Source organism: Squalius cephalus (genome assembly GCF_949319135.1).
Source record: "Squalius cephalus genome assembly, chromosome: 24".
Lineage (NCBI taxonomy): Eukaryota > Metazoa > Chordata > Actinopteri > Cypriniformes > Leuciscidae > Squalius > Squalius cephalus.
This window is the reverse complement of record NC_137145.1, coordinates 14,812,157-14,834,562: the sequence shown is the minus strand read 5'-3', so window position 1 is coordinate 14,834,562 and position 22,406 is coordinate 14,812,157. Positions and strand designations below refer to the sequence as shown.

The window sequence follows — 22,406 nt, the reverse complement described above, 5'->3', positions numbered from 1 at the left end:
CTCATTTTGTTTAATTTCGAATGAATCAACTCAATTCATCAAGTATAAATAGCTCATGTTCAGGCCTGTGGCCATAATAATCTAGATTTAAGTGTTTACATACTAATATTCAAAATCTGCTTTTGATGTTGTGTTTCCCATAGCATTGTCTCCAGCACGGCTTTGTGTAAACCATGTGTCTCTGCCAGGCGGTCACCTCCTGGAGTTCAGTCCTGTAATGCGCAGAGAGAAAGATGGATGGTCTTCCTCAACAAAGTCATTAAGAGGGTGAGCAAACATTCCCTTAGCCCCTCTTGAAATGACAAGCCTCTCTCTCTAAATAAAACACGTAGCTGCACGAAAACAAATAACTTTTCCAGAACACTCCTCTCCAATGTCATCTGATCCGGGAACTGCTTTCTGAAAGATGTACTGATAAATAAATGCAAAGGGGTGACCTTTGACCCATAAGGGGGTCCTATAGATACAGGGGGCCTCAGTGGTTTGGGAATTGAAGGGAGGCACCACTTAAGGTCAGTTTCACCTGTAAGTGAATAACGATTAGCTTCTTTGGTTATTTGCACCCAGTCATTCGACTAAACACAGAATGTTTAAATCATCTAGATTTAGCATACACTTCTCTTCCAGACTACCTATTGCCTAAACTAACCAACTCTTGCTTTAAGGACAATGATGAAAAGAGCAGCCACTAAATTTAGTTTTATAGGCCACAGGTTTTGTAGAGAGATAATTTATAATAGGCATTCTGTTTATTTTGGTTTAGATATCTAAAAGGACTTTAGAAATGTTTCTCACATCTTCAGATACAGTGAGGAAAATAAGTTCTCCCACTTAGAAATCATGGAGGGGTCTGAAATTGTCCACTGTGAGAGACATAATCTAAAAAAAAAAAATCCAGAAATCACAATGTATGATTTTTTAACTATTTATTTGTATGATACAGCTGCAAATAAGTATTTGAACACCTGAGAAAATCAATGTTAATATTTGGTACAGTAGCCTTTGTTTGCAATTACAGAGGTCAAACGTTTCCTGTAGTTTTTCACCAGGTTTGCACACACTGCAGGAGGGATTTTGGCCCACTCCTCCACACAGATCTTCTCTAGATCAGTCAGGTTTCTGGGCTGTCGCTGAGAAACACGGAGTTTGAGCTCCCTCCAAAGATTCTCTATTGGGTTTAGGTCTAGAGACTGGCTAGGCCACGCCAGAACCTTGATATGCTTCTTACAGAGCCACTCCTTGGTTATCCTGGCTGTGTGCTTCGGGTCATTGTCATGTTGGAAGACCCAGCCTCGACCCATCTTCAATGCTCTAACTGAGGGAAGGAGGTTGTTCCCCAAAATCTCGCAATACATGGCCCCGGTCATCCTCTCCTTAATACAGTGCAGTCGCCCTGTCCCATGTGCAGAAAAACACCCCCAAAGCATGATGCTACCACCCCCATGCTTCACAGTAGGGATGGTGTTCTTGGGATGGTACTCATCATTCTTCTTCCTCCAAACACGTTTAGTGGAATTATGACCAAAAAGTTCTATTTTGGTCTCATCTGACCACATGACTTTCTCCCATGACTCCTCTGGATCATCCAAATGGTCATTGGCAAACTTAAGACGGGCCTTGACATGTGCTGGTTTAAGCAGGGGAACCTTCCGTGCCATGCATGATTTCAAACCATGACGTCTTAGTGTATTACCAACAGTAACCTTGGAAACGGTGGTCCCAGCTCTTTTCAGGTCATTGACCAGCTCCTCCTGATTTCTCACCTTTCTTGATCATTGAGACCCCACGAGGTGAGATCTTGCATGAAGCCCCAGTCCGAGGGAGATTGACAGTCATGTTAAGCTTCTTCCATTTTCTAATGAATGCTCCAACAGTGGACCTTTTTTCACCAAGCTGCTTGGCAATTTCCCTGTAGCCCTTTCCAGCCTTGTGGAGGTGTACAATTTTGTCTCTAGTGTCTTTGGACAGCTCTTTGGTCTTGGCCATGTTAGTAGTTGGATTCTTACTGATTGTATGGGGTGGACAGGTGTCTTTATGCAGCTAACGACCTCAAACAGGTGCATCTAATTTAGGATAATAAATGGAGTGGAGGTGGACATTTTAAAGGCAGACTAACAGGTCTTTGAGGGTCAGAATTCTAGCTGATAGACAGGGGTTCAAATACTTATTTGCAGCTGTATCATACAAATAAATAGTTAAAAAATCATATATTGTGATTTCTGGATTTTTTTTTTAGATTATGTCTCTCACAGTGGACATGCACCTACGATGACAATTTCAGACCCCTCCATGATTTCCAAGTGGGAGAACTTGCAAAATAGCAGGGTGTTCAAATACTTATTTTCCTCTCTGTATGTTCACCCGGTCTGTTGTTTTTATTAAATTTTTTCTGCTTAAGTGAATACCGAGAATTAAAAGATGTTGTAGAGCAAATATATCTAGAAACTGTATCTTGACATGAAAGCCTAATGATACATTTATATAGTGCTGGGTAGTAATTTATTACATGTAATCTGGATTTTATGATGAATTTTATGGATTACATAATCAGATTCCAAAAATTAAGGACTTGTAATTAGATTTTTTTTTTTTTTAAACTTTGCAAGTTTCTCTTCTTTAGGGGCGAGTTTTCATATAAAAGTATACGGTAAAACCAAATCAAATAGTGAGAAATGTAATATTTGAGTTAGCTAATTTATTGGCTTAACAATAAATCTAAAACAAAAGACAATCTAAAATAAACATAAAACAAGATTAATATAAAAAATAATCATTACTCATTTCTGAACAATAATTACCTTTGACAAATACACAGACTAAACAGAATATTTAAGGTAATTATTACATTGGCTTGACAGTTCAATGCATCATGTTGCCAGATTTTTTCAACAATACCTTTTTAAGAGATTATATTCAGATCTGAAATGAACATACTATAAGAAAGAGTGAGAGCGCTGTGTTTGAGTCTCCACACACATGTCGAGCACATGCAGAAATAGCTGTAAGGTGTGAGCTGTGACCAATCCCAAACAATAAACCACCAGAACGTTCTAGCGTTCAGCTTTCATAAACCGTCAAGACACAGTCTCTCATTATGCAGCTCTCCACATGAGGAAACCATCCTGAGAAAACCCAGCTCAGCTCATATCTTGAGCGAATGTGTCAGCAAAGCTATAATCACAATGGTGATGCCCTTATAAGGGTACCGAGTGTGTTTGGTTTATGCTTGTCTCCCCGATCCAGCATCCATGTTCTTATTGCATTCCATCATTTTCTCTCCTCTTCTGCCAGCTAGTAATGCCGCCTCAAAGAAGGGATATACACAGGCTAAGAAGAGAGAGGAAACAGACTACTGAGTATCAGTATTAATGAGGGCACATTCAATTATTATTATTATTTTTAAAACCTGTCAGATTAAAACTAAGTAACTTTCAAATAGGAAAAGTTCACACGCAAAAAAAAAATTTTTGATTAAATATATATATTGTTTGTTTTTGGAGGCTCTCAGCCATCAATGGTTATTCACAGGTGTTTATAGGATTACTTGGGATATTATTTTGTTATATTTTTTGTTAACCCACTTTACATTCTTTGGAGAAAAAAAAGCAGTTTAATGTCATAGATGTGGCCTGGCAGTGCTGGGTAGATATACTTACAAATTTTGGTCGGTTACTGATTCCAAATTACATGACACAAATTTTAGTTAGTAGGTCTGGGTGAATATTCGATTCTGATTGGCTGCAGGGTGTCCATTAAAAAGTGATAGAGGACACCTAGTAAATAAACCGTCAGGCGTAACCAGGGAAACCAAGTTATTGTTTGTAAAAACTTTAGATTTCGATTGTAAAACTAATTAAAATATAAACTAATGTTTTAAAAATGTGTTATTTGGCAAGTGACCATGGTATAAGCGGGTTAATGCCCTTTGAGGTGTCCATTGTCAGGTATTAATGGACTTCGGTGCGCGTCGGACGGTTCATGCCTCGCCGTCGTCCATTAATACCTGACAATGGACACCTCGTCGGGCATTAACCCTTACATAATCTGACTACTTTTAGATTTGAATAGGATCTTGACTACACCATATTGATTTAAAAATACAAAGAGAAAGAAAATATTTTCCATTCTTTTTTTTACAAAATCATGTAATCAATAAAAAAGTCACTTTAGTCTGATTACAAGTACTTTAAAATGTAATATAATCAAATTACTAAATAAGTACTTAATTTTTGGAATCTGATTACGTAATCTAGATTACATGTAATCTAATCAGCACAGTGCCTGGTGGGTTGCATAATGATGCTCACTTATTAGTAATATTTATAAAAATATCAAATATGCAAACATCAGAGAAGTTAACCATCTACACTACTCATACAATAAAACAGCTGATATTTAAAAAAAACGTCTGACATATCAATCTTTATTTTGGATTTTTATATTTTGTCACAATGTTTCCAGTGCTCTTCTGAATTCATTGTCTATTGTTTTTGTTAATCTGGTTCTCAAAAAGGCAATTTTACTGTAACACATCACAAGTGCTCTGCCAGATATCTTTCACTGCTATAATAAGTGAGAGCATTACTCTACTCTCTACTTTGTTTTGAACAAAACTCATAATTGTGTTTGTACAGAGTTCTTTTTTGCTGTATACCCTGCCAGACTAGAATCACGTCACTTTTGGGAAATCAGTAACTCTTTCCTGTGTGTCAGCTGAAAACAAGAGGTTGTTTGGCACGCAGTGGCATGAGAAAATGAAATCAAAGCATGCAACATGTCAGTGATTCACACTACATCTCTGAAGTCTTGTGACCATACAGATGGACTTTATTTCCCTGGAGCTGAATCATGCTTTTTGCGTCGATGACTATTAGCGGATAAAACTGCCAAGGTGCGTGACTTGCACTTGGATGAAATTACACAGTTCAAAATATTCAAGGTGAAGCCTTTTAGATTGCGTGACTTTAAAAGTGTGCACCCTTTTTTGTCTTTACCTTTCCCAGCAACCTTTACATCCATTTCAGGCTTTTTTTTTTTTAAAGCATGATCCAATACCGCTCAGTCCTAAGCCCCATCACCCCACCCTATAAACCTCTTGCAGACTTCAGATGAATGAATGGTTTTAGGCAATGTGTTGAACTCCCTATTCAGCCCAACATGGAGTCATTTCTTCCTTCTGTCAGTGTTTATCATATTTGCGAGCTGATCAGGTTGGCAGGGCTCTGGATAAAGTCTCTTGTGACTTCCAGAGCATAATGCTGGGTCTGATCTCTCCAGCAACCTGATCTGCCAGTGATAGTGCACAGGAGGTTTGTCTGGAACCATAGATAGGTCAAATCCAGCACTCTCCAGGGGAAATCAATTTCTCAAAAGGTCCAAACAGACAAATAAATATGCTGATGGTTAAATAAATCACACACTTCTAAAGAGAAGAACCATTGGTGCCATAAGGAGGTAAAGCATCACCTTGTAAAAATGAGAGGTTTGCAGTTCATCCTTTATGCATGTTCAGGCAACTTCATCTCTCAACACCTTATCCCAGGAGTGCGGGTTATAATAGTGAAGCAGAGGTGGACCAGGTCAATGGCTCCTGTAGAATCATACATCAAAAACTTGCCTTTATAATCATAAATACTGTAGATTAGCATTTACTAAGGAAAGGAAAGGAAACTAGGGAAATACTTGCTTTGACATTAGTATGATAATCAGTGCCTCTTGTTCTCTGTCAGCTGTACACAAAATGTAAAATATAGTCACATAAAACTTTAATAAAGAGTAAAAAATGCACTTTTAAGTATATGCAAGGAAGAAAATGCCAGTCACATGGTGGTGTCTGCTTCAGTCTTAAAATTCATAAAAAATAATAAAGTTTACAAAAACAAACAAACAACACACCAAAGGTAGAAATCAAACAAAGAGTTTATAGTCTCTATGTGGTTTGGTCTGAATTAATTGCAAAAGTTTAAAGGGGTGGTATAATGAACCTTTTTACAATATGTAAAATAAGTGTCTGTTGTCCCCAGAATGTGAAGTTTTAGCTCAAAATTTACAGCATGTTAAAAAAAATGATCCCTTTTTGAGGGTCAGTTAAAAACGCATCGTTTAGTGTGTCCCTTTAAATGCAAATGAATCCTGGCACAGAGGGCGGAGCTTAAACATCTCCTGTGTGTTAGCAACTCCATTACCTCACACAGACAAGCACTAAAATGTCAGAAACTGTTCTGCCTTTTATGTTTAAACTGGAGTCGTACAATAATGGAGAGGCTCAAGAAGAAGTGACAACATGTAGAATGCAACAGGACGTTTCTGAATGGTTAGTTGATGAATTTATGTTTCTGATGTCGAGTTAACTGTCTTCAAGTCTTTAGTTAGCATATTCTGTCATGATAATCTATAAATCGCTCGTGTGGGAACTGTTGTAAGATGCATACAGAGTGACATGCAATTGCATTTGTGTTACGTACTGTATTGCATATGAAAAGACAAATACGACAGCTTGAGCAGACTCACAAATGTGCTCTACTACAACAACTCTTCCTCTTCTCAACATGGACTGTGTGTTCCCGGGGGCGGGGCTCATGTAAATTTTAGGGTTAGTGATGTCACTAACCCGGGAGGAATGTCGTGTAGTCCCTACCAGCCGTTTGTTGTAGTCCTCAAAAAATGACTTCTTTAAAAGCAAATATCTTCCTTTGCTTTGAATTTTGAGCGTTGTAACTTTGCAGATGTTGTTTATGCTCAAACAGCAACATTACGTGTGTACACTAACTAAAGTTAGAAAAGTGGTATCATAATCAATTTTATTTTGTGCTCGAACACGTCATCCAGGAAAAGTTTTAGTCGAGACCTGTCATGTCCCAATTCCATTTCCATTTCACAAAGCTGTTCGAAACTTTGGACATCTGACGGTTAAAGCCATGAAAATATCAATGACATACTCCAATAAAATCTACAAAGTGTAATCTATAATAATATTAAATACCACTACATAATTATCTTTGTAATAATATGTGCAATTTTATGCATTTGTAGCTTAGCAAGTACATTTCTATAGATATAAGTTTAAAGACTTTATTCTGAAGATTCATGTTTATGAAATTAAATTATAAAACTAGAGCCATACATCAACCTCCAAAACCCCTGACTCTGAAGCACCAATTCGAAGGTTCATAAAGATTTGTAAAGGTTTCCAAGCTTGTCAAGCAGTGTTTTGACCTCTTGAGCCGATCAACTATTTAGATTTCCTTCTCTATATACAGTACCTCCTTTGCTTCTATCAAAAAAAAATTCAAAAAAACATACTAAGCTTTTGCCTCAGGTACTTTTATAGTGGCTGTTAAGCTGTTAACCTGTCAGTTACTGTACATAAAACTGTGTAATACAGATAAGTCAGCTGAATCAAATGAGTAGCGGGAAAAGAGAATCAATTCAAAGGATTCACACACCAATAAAAAAACAAACCTCATGTTTCACACAAGCAATATGATCTGACACGGGACAGGTTTTATACAGGTCAGTGGGAGAGAGAGGTGAGCTCTCACATCACCGTCTGCCTGCTGCAATATAGCCAGAGGGAAAGGAGGAAAAATAAAGAAAGAAAAGAAAAACTGAACAAGAGGGGGTTGGAGAGCAATAAAAGTGTTCAGGAGGGATCTTTATTTAGGTGTGGAATTGGACTCTAAAGTGAAAGCAGATGGTACTATAGTCTAGAATACTTTCCATTTGAAGTATGTGGCTCTTGTTTGAACTACTCTGGGTCGACTTCAGACCTCTACGACCCAGATTCTGGAGCTCAGACAGATTTCGGGGACTGCATTCAGGCCTGTGCACGAAAAAGATGAAAATCAGATCCAGGACTAATATTGATTATTCATCAATAATTGAATCACTAATTTATTTCAGTGGTCCTGCTGTGACAAGTGCACTTAATACAGACAAGTGTCTCAATAATATGAGGTCATCATGCAAAAATCAGTGTTTTGATTGGACGATTTGATTGGAAAACCAGTTTAGATGTAACATCATCTTCCGCAGTTTCTTAAAACAGAAACAGTACAATGCATGGACAAGATCTGGGACGGTTAAACCATTCATTTGAGATGGATGCTGAGGCACACTTGAGAGTTCTTACAAAAATATGACTTGTTTGAATTTATCTGCTGTTCCTTTTGGGAGTTTAAAGGGGAGCTTTAAAATGCAATGCATTGGAATTCACTCAAAGCTTTGTGTCAGTGTGTATGGAAGCATTAAGATAAAATCTCTGGCAGTGTCCAAACAGCTCTGCCTCAATGTCCAAACAACTCTGATGGGGTGTTTAAGGCCCTGATCTGTGACACACAGACAAACAGACAGATCATAATTACATTTACCAACTCTCACTCAGAACCCAGAGGCAAATCTATAATTTCATGAAATTAATCAGATATAGAGGTAATTGAAGAAAATGTAACCTAGTACTGAACAGTCTATGTGTTTCACAGATGATGATTACTGGATGAAGACCAATGGCAGAGGATTGAAGACAATAACATGAAGAGTCTATACTCTTAGGTATGACGAGACCATATTATATTATATTATATTACAGGTTTTATATAATATTACTATGATAAAAAGGGTTTTACAAACACACACACACACACACACACACACACACACACACACACACACACACACACACGCCATATCAGGTTTTTAGCCCTGGAATTTACTTGTTGACAGCAAATATCTCAGCACACATGTCAAACACTCACCTTCAGTACCTGGAAAGTATTTGGTTCCACCTCATTTGTCTCTGTTGGGTTAAAGTCTACTGAGCAAGTAAAGAAGTTAACACTTTTGCCTTATTCAACAACTCAGCGTAACACTTCAGTTTTACTTACACTGACTGCAGTGTACACAAAATGTCCCCCTTCAGTAGTGTAACATTGCCATAAACATATTGTTTTAACAACCTCAGCGTCTTGCCAAAAGTCCAACTACTGTGCTGAGAGAGGAAACCGAGAGCCATGAGTTAACCCTGAACCCCCACTCCTGTCTGAGAAGGTCATGTCCAAGACACAATATTTAAGGTACGTCTTTTCTTTCCTGAGGTGCTTTATGCACAGCAACAGCACAATGTATTTTTTCAGACAGACCATGAGAAAAAAAAAAAAACGTAACAGTGGGACAGACCCAGAAAATCCTGAGACAAACCATTAAGACCTGCAGTGTATGAGATCCGTCTAGCTACTAATCCCAGTAAACAATTACCGTCTTTCAACGTTGAAATATGGTTGAAAATAAGTCGGTCCGCCTTGGACTGGTTTACGACGTGATTTCAACAAAGTAGTTTCGGCCGGACTGTTTGACTACGTGTTTTCAATTGATCATCTAAGACAGGATAAGTCTGTTATACATGCTAAAATAACGGAGAAAAACAAACTACCAAACCATGTTCATTATTATCTCAAATAAATGTAAAGAGTTTTACATATTCCATCAAGATGTTGAAGATCGACCTGTTTTCAACGTTGAAAAGTCGTAATTAGACGTTGAAGATTTACGTCTATTCAATGTCTAATATACGACTTTTTGCTAGCTGGGATGCAATTCATTTTTACTTCCTGAAGCCAAACACTATACATGACTCCTAATGTCTAACATAAATACAGTAAATGCAGTAAATTTCCTCGTTCAATATTCAGATCCATACCTTTGGGTGAAAATTTTTTTGTTGGTATAAGTCTCAATTCGGAAGCACACTTAAAAACACCATCATTCTTGGTACAGGTCAATGAATGGAGGGGCAGGAGCACTATTGCTGAATTAAGTCATAGGCTGTGTTTGAAATCGCCCCTTATTCACTATTCCCTACATTACTCCACTAATGTAGTCCACCTGGAGGAGTGAATGAAGGAGTGCCGGAAGCACTACCGTTTTTGCTTAGTTTTAGCAAACTGGCAGATCCAGTAGTAAGACGAAAAGATTTATCTTGAACTCTGTCATGGAAACTAGCATAAACCTTAATTAAACAATTTAATAATCAAGTAAAAAGGAATTTATACCTGCATGATATTAAAGGGGGGGTGAAATGCTCATTTTCACTCAATCTCCTGTTAATCTTGAGTACCTATAGAGTAATATTGCATCCTTCATATCTCCAAAAAGTCTTTTGTTTTATTAAATTTTTAACAGAAAGATAGACTGTACCGAGTCTTTCCGGAAAAAACCGAGCGGCTGGAGGCGGGCCCTGTGGGCGAAGCTTAGCTGTGCTAACGCGCCGAGCTAGTGACAACACACAGAGACATTTGTTCAACAAACAGTTTTACTCACCGTCCGGTTCGAACGCACGACCTCGAACCTTTATCATTGTGACTGCTCGATCCTTAAGCATTAGACGATCTGCAAATCCGTCGATATGGGCTTTGTTTATAAAACAATCATCGTCGAAATGCAGGGAACAAACAGTCTAACAGTTACACAACTCCGTTTATGCTCAGGAAAACAAACTCCATCCACGGGTTCCTTAACGCTGGGTTCTTTGGGAATCTGTGCAGGGTTGTCTTGCCCTGGCAACCAAAAACACACTTCTTTGGTGACATTGACTTCCCAAAAGCCGGGCAGGGCGCTTTGATGGCGAACTGCTTTCACTCTCTTGCTCTAGTCTACGAGTGCGCGCGCGGCCGCGATCTTACCGGAGAAGTGCCCTTAGGACCCATATAAGGAAATTCCGCCCTATCTTACGTAAGACAGAGCCATACTCGAAAAAAACTTTCCGAAACTTGTGACAACCCGGAAGGAGTATTTTTGGAACAAAAATACTCCTTCAAACGTACAACTTAGTTTTTGAAACTTTGTCCATGTTTAGCATGGGAATCCAACTCTTTACCAGTGTAAAAAACTCAGTATGCATGAAATAGCATTTCACCCCCCCTTTAAGCTGTACCATTGAACCAGTGGTTTGGAAAATGGATGTATGGATGATTCAACTGCGGGCGCCATCTTCTGGCGAGATGCAGGAATTCATTCGGTGCAATCGTCACAGTGCATTATGGGTATTATCTAGCCGTTGAGTATACACCGGACGGTTGTACATTTGTTACTGTGGTGCATTGTGGGATTGAATGAGTGCGCTTGATAATGTCTACTACGGTTTTAATGCCCTATTTAAGAGTATACTGGTGATTTTGGACACACACTTTGAGTTCAAACCATTTAGAGCAGTGCTTCTCAATTAGGAGGCTGGGGCCCACTAGAGGCCCTCAATTTACTACCCAAGGGTGCCTCAAGATGACCTAACTGATGACTTAAATTATTTAAAATAAGACAAAGCAAGCTTTAAAATGAACTAAAACTACTAAGAATAAGTTTCCCTCCTCAACAACTGTTTGTTTCCTGTGACGAACCAGGGTTCCGTATGCCAAGCTCTAAAATAATTTGAGAACCACAGGCAGTGCATTATGGGAAATAAAGTGTTCACCCCCCCGATCCAGAAAAGTATATTTATTAAAGATGATGTAATAATGAAAGAATGATGAAAGAATATGTAAATAAATACATTTTTAGGTTACATTTCAAACATGTTGTAGATTCATCATTATACCCTTTTTCCAGTTAATGAGGAAAAATTCAGTTTTTCTATTTTTAGTGACAATGCCATAGAAAACAAAGGGGAGGGGAGTGGATTTTTGCGCAATAAAGTAAACATGGTCTTGTGAGGAGAAGTGCTGGAAAAAGGGGGCAACAGGAGGCTCTTTGCAGGGGTTATGGATGAGGCCTGTTTCCTGCTGTTGAAGTAAACTCAGGCCGCACAAAAGAGGAGATGACGAGAACTCTGACATATTCACTGATACAGAGCCTCTGTTAACAGCAATTCCTCTTGTTCTCTCACATGACATTAAGAATAAGATCTGAATTAGCTTTTCTGCCACATATTGATTCAGGGTTGATGTAAGATATTCAGAGTTTCAGAGTTGCATTCGACTTACACAAATGCAAGATCAGTCAGTAAGGGTGGATAAATCAAAACCAGGTGGGATACTGTTACTGTCACACTGTTTGGCTCATTAGATCTTCAGAAATAATCCATCTTCCTCCTTGACTCTAAATGCTGCCATTTATTCACTTGAATGGAAAAAATCTGTCAGAGCTTTGGAGGGAATTGTTTATGAACAGCCACATTACAACACAAAGACGTTGACAACATCCTAGTTTCAGCACGTCCATTCATCATCTTCATTTGTAACTCAACATATCTGCATCCAAAACAACAGCTAAGTCATTTAATTCAGAAAAGCAGCAACAGAAATCTGAATGGTGCGATTCTTTCTTTTTTTGAACAAAACTACATTTATATGAATTACTTGTCAAAAGCGGCTCCAGAGCCAAACCACAGCGCCCTACTTGATCCCATGCTTTTCTCGGGTGTATCTCCTCCAGACACCCAGGAGATGTGAGACCTCTGGGGAAGAGATGTAATCATGAGCAGAAGCCGCAGGCCTGTGACTCAATGCTAATAAATACCTGCAGTGACTCAGCAAATGAGTGGAAAAACAGAGGCTGTTTACTGAACGTTGTGACTCCAACCTGTAACTGATTCAACAGTCCACACTTCGATCTGCCTTGATTTTAACCAGCTGAAATGGAAAGTTATAATAATAGAGTGGTGACAGAAAAGACACTAAGCAGGAGCGATACATGGCTTTGGGTTGCATTAAGAGCTAAGAAAATCTTCCGCCTGCTAACAGGGATAAATATTTTATATACACACAACTGTGCAAAAGGATGCATTAAATTGATCAAAGGTAACTGTAAATACATTAAGATTTTAAATAAATGCTGTTCTTTTGAATATTCTATTCTTCAAAGAGTTCTTGGCCGAAAGCTTATAGGCAGCTTAGGCTTTGTGTTTTTTTTTACTGGGTCAACAAAGAAATAAGATTGATGACTCATCCTGCACTACAAAGATTTTTGTCCAATCAAATCAAATTGTCCAAAAAAGATTGTCCTGCCGCTTGATAAGACAGACATATTTTATCTATAATAATCATGCAAGTTAGAATTAAAATCATATTAGCTTAAACATCTGAGAGGACATGACACAGTTGACCACAATCCAAGCTGAAGTCAAACTGTATTTTACTTCTGCAGCTATTTCCTTCTCTCTCAAGCCTGGACTGTCATAAATCAGGAGCTGTTGATGCGATCTATCAGCCGTGTCTGGTATAGTTTTGTCCACCTCCGCATTCAGCTCCGGTTCATGCACAGACCCTGAGAGAGGGCACTCGCCACAAACTCTCCTCAGTTAGCACCATTGATCACCACTGCTGAAAGATGACAAACATCTCCTCCTAAATGAGGAAGCATTCCTTAAAGCAGTGTTATTATAATCTAATTTTACATACACACAAAGTAAACAGTGAAACCAAGCAAGAATTTCAACAATTGTGGCATAATAAAGCTGTTTCTGATCAAAAATACTAATTTTGGTACTTCTACCAGGTTAACCCATGAAAAATATATATATTTCATGACCATTAATAATATTTAATTTGGTAAGTTTCCAGGTTGTTGCATGGCGGAAGGAAATTTTAATTTAATCAAGAAAGCAAATATGAACCGGCATATCAGACATGCACTAAGACAGCACGTACCTTAACCAGAAAGACAGAATGGATAGATTACATGAAAAACATTCTATAAGAGCAAAACAACATTTCTAGTGTTAAAAAAAGAAGCACAATATAGTCTCATGGACTGAATTTGAGAGGTCCCCACTGAATCTGACAGATTTTGAGAGTGACTTTGAGTCAGCATAATAAAATTAAAGACAGAGGTTATATTTAAAGGGTTAGTTTACACAAAAATGAAAAATCTGTCAGTAATTACTCACCCTCATGTCGTTCCAAACCCATAATACTTTCGTTCATCTTCGGAACACAAATGAAGATATTTTTTATTAAATCCGAGAGCTTTCTGGGAGCAACGTAAGGGAAAACAGTAATCAATGTGACTCCAGTGTTTTAACCTCAATTTTATGAAAAATGCTTTCCTTGCACAAAAAAAAAAAAAACTTTACCGCTTTATTTACGAAAATATTAACCTGCAATTCAGTAGGGGGAGAACCATGACGCATGCGTGTTGTGTTGACTCAAGACCGGAAGTTATTATATTATTATTATTATGTAAATATAGAGATCTCGGATTTCATAAAAAATATCTTCATTTGTGTTCCAAAGATAAACGAAGGACTTGAGGGTGAGTAATTAATGACAGAATTTTCATTTTTGGGTGAACTATCTCTTTAAGAAAATGCAGAAACCTTTGCTTGAGCCAGATCTGGTCTTAGTTAACAGATCTTCTTTATAGGCACATTTTAAGAACAATTTATAGCATCAGGATGATAAGATCTATGAGCCAAAACATCAGTCCTGTCATTTAAAATGTAGGCTATGTTTGGCATAGCTCAAATTTCATTGAGACGTTCATTCTACTTAACTAATTTTGACTATGCAGAACGATTCATTGATTCTAATCAATGAAAGATACATCTGACTTTTTTTTCCATGAGGAATGCAGGGATCATTAAATTTACTACTGACCTGATAGGAATAGCAGACTTTTTAATAGCCAAGTCCAAGACTGCGGAATCTTTCTTTGATGTGTATTTTCAACATGAATGGTGCTATGGAGACTTCCCTTGTTTTCGAAGCGTTTCAAAAATGACGAATCTTAAAAACGCATAAACTGCCCACTAATCACTTTTTTTTTTTTTCATCTCATGTTGTTAATCAAAAAAACATTGCAGTTTAATATCAAAACCAGAGGTTAGCTCTCTTAGATTTGCAGACACAATATGTATATTTCTGAGGACGGTTCTACAGTGCAATGCACATTCACGATTATTCTTATCTATATAGGCTAATCTTCAATGGGAAAAGTTTGACATATGTCCGATGACCTGATAAACCGCTTTCAGCAGCAGAGATCCACACTAAGATGTGTGGATTTATGGTTTTATGTGGTAGCCTAATATTTTCTCTGCGATTTTAAGTCTTGGATTTGTTATGTAATAAGTAGCTATATATTCAGATCTTCTCTTTATACTTAGGTGTAGATCAGAGTGCATAATCATTCATGTGTCATGGATGAGATTGCATAAGTAATAAAATAAAATAAGATTAAAATATAAAATAAAATAAATCACAGCAAGTTAAAAATGTTGCTCTGCAAAACAATTTCCCACAGCACTGGCAATAAACGATGGTGAGAAAAATGGGAAGACATAACAAAAATTGCCCAAAATCCTTCAGCAGCCTTTTACTTATAATGTCTGACAAAGAAAGAAGCAGCAGCAAAAATGTACAAACTGTTTAGTAACTAACACAGAGATGCATTCTACATAGATAAGCGTAAATGGCATAGATCACAATGCTTATAACCGATAAGGTTAAATCTCATCCTGAAAATAATATCAGTGATAAAGAAAACATGTTTATACAGTGGTCACACAACTCATTGCAGTGTTTATAAAACACTGACTGTGCAAGCGAATGAGACTGTTATTTCTTTGTGATATCTGGGATGGTGTAAATCAGTTAGACATGCATAGCACGGAGATGGAGGAGAGCTGAATCTCAGCCAAAACCAACTTCACAACAGGGGATGAGAAAACTCAATACGGTAGAAACAAAGGCAGAATGTGAGAGCATTTAAGGTGTGCTTCAGTTTCATATACACTTTTAAAAAAAAATATTACACAACAGCTTGTTACTGGGGCAGTATCCTCAAAAGATATCCTAATATGAAGCATTTATGCGTAAATAAGATACAAAGATGTACCTTTTGCTGTATTTTTGTGCATTGCATATGGAGAGGTATATTATGTACTCAGTTAAAAACAGAAGGGGGTTGATGTAATGATATGACATGAGTACATATGAGTGATTTCCTTTTAAAATGTCTTACATGATACTGTATAATTATAGCAAATATAATCAGTCATAGCTATTTGAGTTAATTCATATGGTGCATAAATGTTAATATGCATTTATTTTTTTTTTTTTGGACGTTCATGAAAATGTTTCTTAATGGCTGAGATTTTAAAACGGGCACACCCTGTGTCTAGCTATACACAGCCTGAGGCAAGGCTTTAGTCTAGGTTTTTGGAACATACTGTATCCTTTCAAATTGCTTTTTAATGAAGGACAAATTTGACTCTGACCCCTCCTGTTTCCCTTTTGCCTTTTGCTACGCTTCAGTTACTTTGAAACTCCCCATCCGTGTTTTGATTTGAACTTGGAGGAAGGAAGACAGAAGACTCAGGTTTGACAAAAGAAATCAGTAGGAATTTAATATTTGATTTAAATATGTACAGATGATTTAAACTGTACTGCTGCTGGAATGTAGGCAGCCATCTTGGAATCTGTTGTTTTCCAGACTATGAGACAATTAAATGTCAACTTTTAAAATGAATTGTGCAAGACAGACTTCAAAAATGCCAGACTCCACTTTGAGTTGCATTTGTTCTGAGTGCTAAACAGGGTCCAGTTACACTTGAGGCAGTGGCGGTATCAGGCATGCACCAGGTAGCAAAACAGCCCCTCTGGTCATTCAAATGCTTAAATCTCTTTCCATCGAGATTGTGAAGAAAAAAAAAAAAAAAAAAAAAAAATGCAGGGCACTTCAGAAGCTTCTTTTCAAAACAGAAAATATCCACTGTGTATTACAAAAGAAGGTCCATTGTCTAGTGACTTACTCTGAAAGGTGAATAAACTACATCCTAGATGATGGGCCAAAAGTTTTTTCACTCAATTTACTAACGACCCAACCGTAAGTTATGTAGACTATACAAAACTTTTTTTATTGTCATAAAAAGCAGCATAGAAACAGTGTGAGAGAGCTGCTGTTTTGGAAGAAACCCATTTATATACAGAAGAGTCTTTTTCTCGAAAGGTCTCCAGATGAGCTGAAAAAAGTATGGTCCTTTTTTTTTCTTTTTTCTTTTTTTTTTACAATAAATTAGCTAAGATGCTAACAATCTAGTTCAAAGGGCAAAGGACAATACAACTTGAAAAGGCCTATAATACAACACTATGCAACATTGGAAGTTTCAACACTTTCAGCCTTTCTCTTTATAAATAATAAAATACAACAATCTTCCAATCATTCACATTACAAGTGTCACAATTTTCACAACTGCACAGAATGGTGATCCTAGACACTATACAATGATAATACACTTATTATGGCTAGCATACATATAAATATACATACAAAAAATGTCACTAAAATGTAAGAACTCCTTCTCTCAAAGCAATGGGAAGTTCTTCATAAAAAACATATAAATGAAACTGATTAGCATTTTTTTTAAAATACAAAAGAAAGAAAAAATAACATCTCCTGGTAATAAACAAATATAGTGACATCAGTTTGAGTTTCTACAGAGTTCTCATTGCGGCCTACAAAGTATGACAATAGCAGCTATTTTGGATGGACTTAACATAACACTGGAGTTTCAAAGCAGTTTGAGTCATCAATATAAAAAGAAACAAACAAAAGGAGCAGTCCACGTCTTGCCTCCCTGGCCAGCCAGTGAGACGAAACAAAGCAACACATAACTCACTTCACATCAACACTGCGGTGGCTCTGAAGAAGGGTAATGTCGCCACACAATGTTTTTACCCTTTCAGTTACCAGACACCTGCGTCACCATCATGGCTTAGCGACTGATTCTTCATGCTGCCTTTTTCAGGTATGCAACATTGCTAAGAGTGACTAATATAATGTCTTATCAAAAGACATAAAACGGCCTCCACAAAATGGAGTGCAATGTAGCATTAAATTCTCATCTCAGCCTCATCACTGTGCTCCAGAGAGTGCTCTGTGGTGCTGATGATGGAGGCTGAGGGACCTTGAGTGACCCCGAATGGGGAGACGGCTGGGGACCGTGCAGCAAGTGGGGACAGAGAAGGGGAGAAACTGGGAGACATCGCTGCTGAGGAGATGGAACCCTCGTGGCTTATAGGTGAACGCCTTAGCGATGCTAAGTGGTGGAACGTCCGTGCTATGGCGGGTTTCGGTGGGACAGATTTGGCCCCTGGATGAGCCACTGAGGTAATGAGGGGTGGAGGGTCAATTCTTGGCTTGGGGTCTGTTTTGACTTTGGGTTGGAAAGGTCTACGTGGGTTGTTGGGAGGTAAGCTCTCATCTTTTAGTCTGGCAATCTCTGTAAAGACACTGGCTAAGGGTTGGAACTGAGGGCACCAGTTGAGAAGGTAGTCCCAGTTGTAGCTGCCTCGCAGTTCCTCGTCACTTGCCACTATGGCTGTGAGGGAGCCATCAACTGAGGGTTTTCCATCCTCAGGGAAAGCATAATCTTTCGGATGGGAAATATTCAACCCACGACCTACTCCAAGGTAGCCCCCACCTTCATCTCTATAGACAGGGAGCTGACCAGACAGTAGGGTACCACTGAGACTCCCACTGATGCTCCCCAATTTCTTATTTTTGAACCACTGGCTTGCATCAAGTGGCCCTGGTTCACAAGAAATATCAGAGAGTTGGTCTGCATCCTGTTGGATACCTGAATCAGGGCCCCTGGCAGAGATGTGCTCTTGCATTGAGGAGGTGATGCTTGCAACTCTTGGGTACTCATTGATCATCCGGATTTCATCATCCTCTGCCGCTTCGGCAGATCCCCGTCCACTGGAGTGAGAAGGATCTAAGGATCCTCCTCGGGTATAGGAGCCTCCACCTGTTCCTTCTTCATCACCTGCATATCCAGGAAGTGCTTGATGATAGATCCTGTCGCCCCCTGCGGGTTTAGACTCATCCAAGTTTTGCAAAGCTGTGCCTGAAGATACAGTACTATTCCCTGTGTCTTGTCCTTTCTTCTTGCGCTTTGATCTTACTAGATAAAGGGCCACAGCAATTATGACTAACAAGACTATTACTCCAAGAGAGGCAGCAATTATGCTCACAAGGAGGACATTAAAGTCTGTTGCGAGACCAAAGGATGTGTTGGTGACATCAATGGTTAGCTGAGCAGAAGCTACTCTCGATGTGTCAAGGGGGCTGTGTGCGGTAACATCCATAGTCATTAGGCGGGTTTCCCTCTTCGAGCGACTTCCACCACTTGAGCTGCCAGAGCTGTCCATCTTTAGGTAGATTACACCAGTGGTCTTATTCACATCGAAGTAAGGAGAGGAATTGGGGAAGGAGTACAGTACAATGCCATCAATCCCACCATCCTCATCTTTGGCCTGTACTTGCCCAATGCTCTGACCTTTCTTGGCTCCCTCTGGTACCTCAAAGGACAAGTCTGAAGATGTGAAAACTGGGTCATACTCATCCTCCCCTGTGACGTAGACCTGCACTGTGACTGTAGCTGAGTTGTTGCCTGCATCCACAGCCAAAGCAATGAAGTTAAATGAGTTTACCTTCTCAAAATCAAATATCTGCCTGGTACGAACTTCACCAGAGTTCTGATCGACCAAGAAGAGGTCTTTTCCTAGGCTGGAGTGGTCCATCAAAAAATACTTCAGCTGTCCATAAACTCCTGTGTCATAATCAATTGCATGTAACACAGTCACAGCAGAGTTGGGTGGCTGGTTCTCACGAACACTGGCCGTTAATGTAGCAATGGGAAAGTAAGGTCTGTTGTCATTAATGTCCTTTACCTCTACATTAATAGGAGCCAAGGCAAAATGACCATGGCCATCTGAAGCTTGTACTATAACCACATGGGAAGTTCGGCTCTCTCTGTCTAAAGGTCTTTGAAGCTTCAGTGCCCCAGTCCACTGATCCACAGAGAAGAGTTTCATCTCATCTCCAGAGCTGATGCTGTATTGGACCTCTGCATAGGGAGCTGAATCGGGATCAGTTGCAGTCACGCGTAAAAATTCTGTACCAGCAGCTGCCCCTTCACTCAAAGCCACTATGTACTCAGCTCTGCCAAAGACAGGAGGGTTGTCATTCACATCAGTGACTGTGATGATGGCTGGTACGCTGGAGCTGCGTTGGGGAACACCACGGTCCGAGACCGCAATGGTAAGGTTATAGCGTGATAGCGCCTCAAAATCCAGTCTCTCCGCCAGGATCAGGGTTCCTACGGTCTGGAAGCCATGGCCCTCTATGAAACGAACACTACTCTCAATCTGGAAAGCATTTCCAACATTCCCACTGGCGATTGCAAAATCAAAACCAGAGTTTTCCTGAGATAGGTCTCCATCTACTGCCTCTAAGGTCAGGATAGTGGCTCCAGGTAGCTGGTCCTCAGACACTGTGGCTTTGTACTCCAACTGATGGAATATGGGGGCATTATCATTGACGTCCATCAGCTGAACTTGGACCGTGGCTGAAGATGATAGAGGTGGAGATCCTCCATCACGAGCTTCGACGACTACACTCACAGAGGGCTGCTCTGGGTCAAATTCTGCTTTCTGTCTGATGAAAAGTGTACCTAGAAAGAAATGGGAAGTGCTTTTACTACAATGTTAATGCTATATAGTTGGCAGTGGCTATTTAAACTATATGCAAGTAGCTGAACTTGTAGGTAGATGCTGTTTTTATTTACTCAACCCACTACTTTATGTACATATCATCCACTACTAAAACTACGAGTAAATGCCACTAATATGTTTAGTATAAAGCTTATACCATTTTTAGGATCAATGTAAAACCCGTCCCTCGTTGAAGACAATACTCGATAGGTGACCTTTCCATTTTCTCCTGAATCTCGATCTGTTGCTGTTACTGTGATAACAGGACTGCCTGGTGGAGAATGTTCTGGAAGTGTTACCTAGAAACCAAAAGCAACAACAAAGCTGTTATTTGGCATGCTTTTTCCTGTATCCACAGCAATGTCATTTTGAATAAAAGCATCTGGTAAACGAACAAATGCAATCATAAATGACTGCATACTTTTTACTGGTGCGAATGGAAGCATGTACATTTATTCTGGGATAAATGTATGTGACCCACGTTATTTTGCCATCCTAATCCATGAGAGTCAAACCCTTTTTCTCACACTGAAAACTTTTCACAAAAGTTAACAAAAGAAGAACAAAGCCAATAAACCTACATCAATCCTAATAAAACAAGATACAAATTGTCACTCCTTTAAAAAAACTTCAAATGGTAGAAAGAAAAAGTTACCTGATATAGATCCTGTGTAAATGTAGGTGCATTATCATTTATGTCCTCCACCAGCACAGTTAAATTGGCTTCACTCTGATGCTTTGAATCTGAAGCTCGAATAGTCAATGTGTACCATGTCCTCTCCTCAAAGTCCAGTGGTGCTGTCAGAGACACACGGCCGTTGTAACGATGGATATCAAATTTTCCCTGTGATGGAGCATCCAGCTGCAAAGAGTAAGACAGCACTGGGCCAGAATCCACATCATTTCCAGTAACCAGGGTGATCTCAGTGCCGATAAGAGAGTCTGGAAGAGGGAAGCAGGGACACAACGTTCAGATACATGTACAGTAATAAAAGTCTTGTCTTTTAGGTGCTTGTAATTTAGTCTTTCAAGATAAAGGGTCAAAGGTCACCAGTTAGTTCACTTACTCTCTGGCACTCTAATTTCCCGTGGCACTGGGATGGTAGGACTGTTGTCGTTGAGGTCGACAATAATCACTGTGATGGTGGCAGTGCCTACTAGCTTGGGGCTACCACGATCAGTGGCTTTTATCACCAACCTGATGCAAATGACATAAAATAAAGGGTTAGATAATTCTTTTCTGACTTATATCACGTGAGAGATGTTTCTGTTCAGTTTTTTTTAGATCAAGAGAGAGAAAAAAAGATGTCTTCTATTTTTGGAAAAAATATTTGTGCAACAATCCAAAAGCTCTAACAGACCAAAAATGTAGTAAATTAAAAACACACCACTTTATACGGGTAGGGGAACATTTTAGAAACAAAACACATGAGGTAAAACTACGAGGGCTTGAACACATCACACACAAACTAAATGACGCTGGAAAGGACAGTTACATTCCACAGAACAGAGGAAAATTAAAGACCTGCAGAGCAATGACTTCATTGGCCGAACAAGCGCAGTACACATAATATACACTCACTGTGCCTGTGTCCAGATTTCCCTGTCCATAATGGCCGCGGTCGTGATGCTGCCGGTCAGAGGGTCAATTTTGAAAAGGCCACTTTGACTCGAAGACTCAATGGAGTAAGTCACCTGACCATTCTGACCTTGGTCAACATCCTCTGCCATAACCTAATTCATACAAAAACAGGTTAATCAAACAGACAGTCCAAAATGAACTCTTGCCATACATAGTTTAAATCTGACACTCGCTGATGTAAAGTAAGAAATATGTGAGGGAAAAACCGATAAATAATTCCATTATAATATGGTTAAAAAAAAGTTTCATGACAGCTACAGTACATTTTCTCAATTCACTCA

General features: G+C 39.0%; 1 protein-coding gene across 1 annotated transcript in view; it reads right to left on the bottom strand.

Moving 5' to 3' along the window:
- Positions 1–16,315: 16,315 nt before the first annotated feature.
- The window catches only part of dchs1b (dachsous cadherin-related 1b), a 97,402-nt gene continuing 91,311 nt past the window's right edge, over positions 16,316–22,406 (bottom strand). The window contains exons 17-21 of the mRNA XM_079862029.1: positions 22,066–22,217; positions 21,551–21,681; positions 21,139–21,425; positions 20,641–20,782; positions 16,316–20,443 (exon numbers count right to left, since the gene is read on the bottom strand). Coding sequence (XP_079718155.1) covers positions 17,820–20,443; positions 20,641–20,782; positions 21,139–21,425; positions 21,551–21,681; positions 22,066–22,217 — 3,336 coding nt within the window. The 3' untranslated portion in view covers positions 16,316–17,819. The remainder of the gene's footprint in view (positions 20,444–20,640; positions 20,783–21,138; positions 21,426–21,550; positions 21,682–22,065; positions 22,218–22,406) is intronic.